Raw genomic sequence first — 7,089 nt, forward strand, 5'->3', positions numbered from 1 at the left:
TAAGAGCAGGGAGAGCAGCTATAACCCCCCTTAGGGTAAACAGAACAGAACCCATAATTCGAGAATTTAGTCTGATTCAAAGGGGAATCAGAATGTCAAATCCTGAGCTGGGGGGATGGAGGAGGGTAATTCGCCCCTGATAAAACACGATAGCTGTTGATAACACTGAAGGAGCTTATATATGTATACAGTGATAGGCTTCTTATTCCTATAGGTAGACGTAGATCAGCAGAGTGTCAGCTGATGCGAGCTTGACTAGCATGACCTGCCAGAACTGACGCTACGCTTGATTATTATTATGCTGTTGTTGTGAAGGTGTTTTGCATGTGTTTTTTTTTTTTTTTTTTTTTTTTTTTGTGCAACATAAACTAAAAGCATTATGAGTGTTTTGAACTGTTTCTCACCTGTATAATCACAAGCTCTTTAATCTGAGACTCTGACAGATTTTCCGCACTTGTAAGTTCCACTCTCAGGCCCATCACTGATCAGTAAAAAAAGAAGAAAAAAAAAGAACACTGGTCAGTAGTGCATGAATACAAACAATACAATCCGGTAATGTTGATATATGTTGAAAAACACAAATTCTTGACTGAAAACAGCACATATCTCCACAAACATACCATATGCATCTGAATTGATGGGTCAATATGATGATCATCATGTTCACCAGAAAGCAAATAGAAGACAGAGCTAGCATTAGCATAAAAGTTTGTGAATTACACAAATAACAATGGCATATTAACATAAATTTGCTTGTTTTTTCCCCTTGTGCTTATTATTTTATTTCATTACAGAAAGTACATTTGCTTACCACTGTAACAGAAGAAAGGCAAACTGGCAAAGCATCCTTCATCCGTCCACTGACCAAAGTCTTTTAAAGACACAGCTGTGCAGTGTTGAGCTCCCTCCTGTCCTGGGACATATAAACCATTATCTGGTTGTGCAACATCACCTGGAGTATATGGCAGCCAATATGTGAAGGAAGAGCTACTCTGATCTGACCACAGTCTGTTTCTGTGCAGACCAATCCATACAGTATAACCAGAATAACGCGTCATGTTCAGTATCTGTTGACGCTCTGTCTCATCTCTCACACTGGCCAGGTCAGTGTATTTCTCTCTGCAGTAGCTCTGAGCTCCAGTCCAGGTCCTTCCCTCAGATACCAAAACATAATTCTGAGAGGCGTTTTCTCCACCTAAGATAAAACAATTTAGTGGATGTAAATCAGTCAATTTATTGGTTATTTGTCAAATTTATAGCTATATAATAAAATACATTTTGAAGAAAATAAAACATTACTAATTAGCCTAATCAAAGAATGAAAAACAGTATTTTTCAGTTTCCTTTTTCTCTCAAGAATTTTGGGTTTAAATGTGGAAGAAAAATATTGAACACTTCAAGATCTTTCAGGAATGAAAATCCCTTCTTTGACAAATCTCAAAGCAAAAGAAGATATATACATATATATATATATATATATATATATATATAGATAGACACACACACACACACACACACACACACACACACACACACACATTTTTTACTTGTAATGTCTTACCATTGTAGCAAACAAATGTAGAATAACTTTCACATGATGAATCAAACCAGTTTCCATTATAATCCATGTAAACACACAGTTCATTCGCTCCATTGTTGGGTTCATGATACCAGTTCCTGAAATCTCTCTCTCCTTCCTGATAGAAATCATTGTTTTCCAGTGACCATCTCCAGCTGTTCACATCATCATACAGTCCAATCCAGGCTGAACCATTGTAACTCCCATTAACTGTTTTAATGAGCCTGTTCATTTCCTCCATGTTATCAATGGTGGCCAGATCAGTGTAATTCTGTCTGCAGTGTCTCTGAGCTTCAGTCCAGGTCTTAGACTCATTTACAAAATGATACTGGTGGGATGATGCAAATGCTGGCAAGGTGGGAAAAAAGGGTAAGGATAAAAGTTAAAAAGTTACATTAAGTGCATCATAAAGATTACTTGTAAGGACATTTTGGATTTGGAATTAATGAACTTTTGTAGAATGTTTGTAGACTAAATAAGAGGATCCACATGTATATTTTTACATACTTTGGTAACACTTTACAATAAAGTGCCATTAGTTGTGTCATGTTTGCATTAAGTAACATTGGTTAACATCAGTGTATTGATCTTTGTTAACGTTAGTCACATATAGAACTATATGTAACTAACGTTAACATAGATCAATATATTAATGCTAGCACAGGTTCATTAAAAAATATTTTTTTATAATAATGTTTTTTTTAATAAATGTTGAAATTAACATTAACTAAGATTAATAAATGCTTTAGAAGTATTTTTCATAGTTAGTTAATGTAGTTAGCCTAACTAATGTTAACAAATGGAATCTTTTTGTAAAGTGTTACACATATTTTCGAAAAATATGATGATAAAATAAATCTGGCAATGTTTAATAACATTTCTAAATAATTTCTAAATCAATTCAAGTCTGTCTGCCAGAGAGTGGTGTACACTTAAAAGTCAACCTTGTGTGTTTCTTAACAGAGGTGCACGTAATACGCACCGCTGTAGCAAATGAAAGGTAATGTAGTATTGCAGTTTTCATCTGTCCAGCTCCCAGAGTCACTAAATGACACTGTAGTGCAGTATTCACTGTTTCCAGCATTATCTGGCTGTCCTGTCATCCAGTTACTGAATGAAGAGTTGCTCTGATCTGACCAAGATCTGGTTCTGGACAGTCCAATCCAAAAGGAGTAATAATTATAATTACGTAATAAAAACTGGATCTTCTGGTTTTCAGTCTCATTCCTGATACTGACGAGGTCTGTGTGATGTTCTCTGCAGTAACGCTGAGCTTCAGTCCAGTTTGTGTTCTGGTAAACAAACACGTAACTTGTTCTAGCATTCGCTCTTCCTGCGGGGAATATATGTGTATGTGATATATCCATGGTATCATAAATATATTGTTCTAAAAACTTCAACGGGAGTTCTCACCATCATAGCAAACAAATGGAAGTGTATAGTAACAAGGGATTTCACGCCATACTCCCCAATAATATGACATGTAAATACACAGACTCTGTCCACCTGAGTTCACTGGTTGCTGGACATACCAGCTTTTAAATCCTCCTAACGTTGCATTATCCAGAGACCATTTCCAACTGTTCAGATCATCATAGAGACCAATCCAAGCTTTGCCATAGTAAGTCCTACGCACTGTTTTATAGAGCCTGTTCATTTCCTCCATGTTATCAATGGTGGCCAGATCAGTGTATTTCTCTCTGCAGTATTTCTGAGCTTCAGTCCAGGTCTTGGATTCATTTACAAAGTGATACTGATGGGTACATGAAGGTTGTGTGCAGGTTCCTGTAAGTTTAAAATAAACAGAGAAATACACTGATTATTCTTTACAATCACCAATATATCATGAAACTATTAAAATGGCTTTATTGTGGAGGTCTTTCCAAATTTAATTAAAAAAATATATATTATATTAACTGGAAAAACAGCTTTTGCATGGTGTAAATTAAAATATTCATGTGGTAAGTTGTTTCAAAATCTAAAATCTAATATAAATAATATACATAAAAAAATAAAATATTCAGAGTAAATATATATACATTGACTTCTAATGACACTTTTTGTAATGTCTATTAAATTCTTGGTTTAAAAGTTAAATTAACTGGCGTAAAAAGAAGAGGGAAAAAAAAGAGAAAAAAACAAACTCACTGTTGAAGCAGATGAAAGGCATGCTAGATAAGCAGTTCTCATCAGTCCATCGGCCTAAATGGCTGATTGATACTGCAGTACATTGCTGAGAAAACCATTGGCCATAATCATACCGACCATTATCGGGTTGCTGTGAAGAATATGGAATTTGTGGTCTCCAATCTTCAAATTTGGTAATCTGACCGTTTGACCAAACCCTGTTTCTGTACAGGCCGATCCAGACTCGTCCACCTGCTGTCTCAAGGATCCTCTGGTTCTCAGTCTGATTTCTCACATTGGCGAGATCTGTGTAATTATCTCTGCAGTATCTACGAGCCTCTGACCAGATTTTCCTGTCATAGATTCCAACGTATCTCTGTGTGGCGTTCACTCTACCTGTGATTTGAAATATACAACACATTTCATAGACGCAGAGAAATACTCACAGAAAAAAGAAAGAAAAAAAAAAGTCCTTACCATCATAGCAAACGAACGGCAGAGTGTAGTCACATGACATATCATACCATTTGCCATCATAATCCATGTAAACACACAGTTTTTTCCCACCATAGTTGTCCGGTTGATGATAGAAGTTCCTGAAATCTCTCTCTCCTTCCTGATAGAAATCATTGTCTTCCAATGACCATCTCCAGCTGTTCACATCATCATACTGTCCAATCCAGGCTGAACCATTGTAACTCCCATTAACTGTGTTAATCAGACTGTTCATTTCCTCCATGTTATCAATGGTGGCCAGATCAGTGTAATTCTCTCTGCAGTATCTCTGAGCTTCAGTCCAGGTCTTAGTCTCATTCACAAAATGATACTGGCGTGATGATGTCAAAGATGACACTGTGGAGAAAATGTCAGATTTTAGCACTACATTTTTGACTGTATTGGCCATTAGGACAGACTTCTACTCACCGCTGTAGCAAAAGAAAGGCAATGCAGTATTGCAGTTTTCATCTGTCCATTTCCCAGAGTCACTAAATGAGACTACAGTGCAGGATCCTGCAGTATCTGGCTGCCATGTGCTCCAGTAAGTAAATGAAGAGTTGCTCTGATCTGACCAAGATCTGGTTCTGTACAGTCCAATCCAAACATAATTATAATAATAATGCCGTAATAAATACTGGATTTTCTGGTTTTCAGTCTCATTCCTGATACTGACGAGGTCTGTGTAATGTTCTCTGCAGTAACTCTGAGCCTCAGTCCAGGTTTTGTACTGGTAAATTAAAACATAAGTATCACTGGCATTTTCTCTTCCTGAAAGATATAGAAGATAAGATAAGATAAAGAAAGTTCAGAGAGAGGTTGGTTTGGTTGGTTTAAATTTTTGTTTACTGTCTTAGACATTCTATTGGAACAGCTTACCATCATAGCAGACAGTAGGATAAAATGCATAGGAGCAGGGATATGTATACCATATCCCCATGCTCATAATCACACACACACGTTGTCCTCCATAATTATTTGGTCCTGGGTTATACCAGTTCCTGAAGTCTTTCCGTCCTTCGTTGAAGAAATCACTATCCTCTAGAGTCCATTTCCAACTATTCAGATCATCATAGAGTCCAATCCAGGCCAAATCAATGGAATCGTCATTCACTGTGTCCAATAACTGGACCGTCTGTTGTTCATTCTCAATGGAAGCCAGATCAGTGTATTTATCTCTACAGTATCTCTGAGCTTCTGCCCAAGTCTTGGATTCATTCACAAAGACATACTGAGGGACACTCAAGGTGAAGGTGATAAAACCTGTTTAACAGGCACATTTAACATGTTATTTAACATAATGAATGTGTTAGACTGTATTTTTTAGACTATGGAAATAAACAATTTTACCAGCAGAAGCCCAACAAAAGTAGCAAGCTGTGATGATGAAACACTTTATGAAAATGTTTGGCTTACCAGATAATATAATCAGTGGAAACATTGCTGTGAAGTAAGATTTATATACGTATTATACAATATACATATTATAGTACAAAAACACTTTTTTATAGCATTCCTCATGTGTATGTAGGTGTGTATAAAGCATCTAGTAGATGTATACATTTAAAGTTACAATAATAATAATAATCTTTAATATTATTTTATATAATAATACAATTAATTATATTTTGCCAAGCTTACCTTTTGATTTTCTTGGTTTCTGTCCGTTTTCTGGCCAGATTATGTCACCGTCTTAAAATTTATAATGGTTTGAAAAGAAGGGGCGGATCATTTCTTTGAACACTCATGACATCATGAAACTTGGATCACAAAGCTGCCCTATCAAATGTACTCCATCAGAACATTGTGAGTCTACAGTAACAATGGTTAAAGAGGCTTAGTGGATGTTCCGTTCCGGTTCAAACTGGTTATATCTTATACAATAATGAAAAGGATTTATATTTTTATCCATGCAGTTGCCTACGTCAAACTATGTGATTTACATGTATTCGGAACTTCTGCATCTTTGGTTGCACAAAATTGACCTTCTTGAATATTCGAATAGATAGCAGACAATTATTAAATAAACGGCAGACAATAGATAAGAATCCATCAGTGCTAATCAATACAAGTCAACAGTTTTAAGGATGCACCAAATTTTCAGCTGTAGATTCTCAAAACCAAATTTTCAGCTGTAGATTCTCAAAACCAAATTTTTTGACAAAGATAAAGCTGCATACAGTTATGTGTAATGATCCTGATTTAATGTGATTTAATGTCTAACTGAGCTCACCTTCATAGTGAAAACAGTACCATAATCTCCAGATCCACAGATTAACAAATGTGCATGGGAGTCCAGAAATACATGCACCAGATCCTACTGAACGATTTCATGTTTTTGAATAAATTGGATGAGTAAATGATTCAATAACTCATTCACAATAGTAATCATAAATTTCAGTACTGAATTATGTTGAATTTAAAAATGTGCATTAAAAAAAACTGCGCTCAACTGAGTTGAATAGATTTATTATCTGATAAGAAAACATGCGCATAAACTATTATAGAAACACATTTACTAGGGATGCACAGAAATGAAAAATCTTGGCCGTAAACCCAAACCGAAAACGCTTTTAAAAAAATTGCTTTTTTGTATAATTGTATTAATATTAGACTTTTTAATGAAATTCAGTAGTTTTAAACATACTGAATTTCAAAAAATACAATCCAATAAAATAAAGTAACCACACTTTTAATGAAAGTAACACAAAAAAATTGGACAGAAAATAGGCTTCACTCATATTAAATATCAATATATTATTAAAATGTTATGCAACAGTATCAGATTTAAATGTTTTTTTTTTTTTACCAATTATTCAAACAATGCATAGTAATATAAAGCTATGTATAATAACAATTTGTTACATTTATATAGCGCTATTTCTGGG

The 7,089-nt window shown here is 35.1% G+C and overlaps 1 protein-coding gene across 1 annotated transcript; it reads right to left on the reverse strand.

The window, feature by feature from the left end:
* Positions 1–356: 356 nt before the first annotated feature.
* LOC311277663 (C-type mannose receptor 2-like) lies at positions 357–6,440 on the reverse strand (the record flags this gene model as incomplete). The annotated part of the gene is made up of 10 exons (XM_084388032.1): positions 357–481; positions 802–1,195; positions 1,562–1,927; positions 2,562–2,912; positions 3,161–3,364; positions 3,686–4,102; positions 4,184–4,558; positions 4,631–4,972; positions 5,162–5,432; positions 6,435–6,440. The coding sequence occupies 10 exons, from the start codon at positions 6,438–6,440 to the stop codon at positions 424–426; spliced, it is 2,784 nt and encodes a 927-aa protein (XP_084244158.1). The 3' UTR covers positions 357–423.
* Positions 6,441–7,089: the final 649 nt, after the last annotated feature.

This window comes from Rutilus rutilus (genome assembly GCF_951802725.1).
Source record: "Rutilus rutilus genome assembly, chromosome: 18".
In the NCBI taxonomy this organism is placed as follows: Eukaryota; Metazoa; Chordata; class Actinopteri; order Cypriniformes; family Leuciscidae; genus Rutilus; species Rutilus rutilus.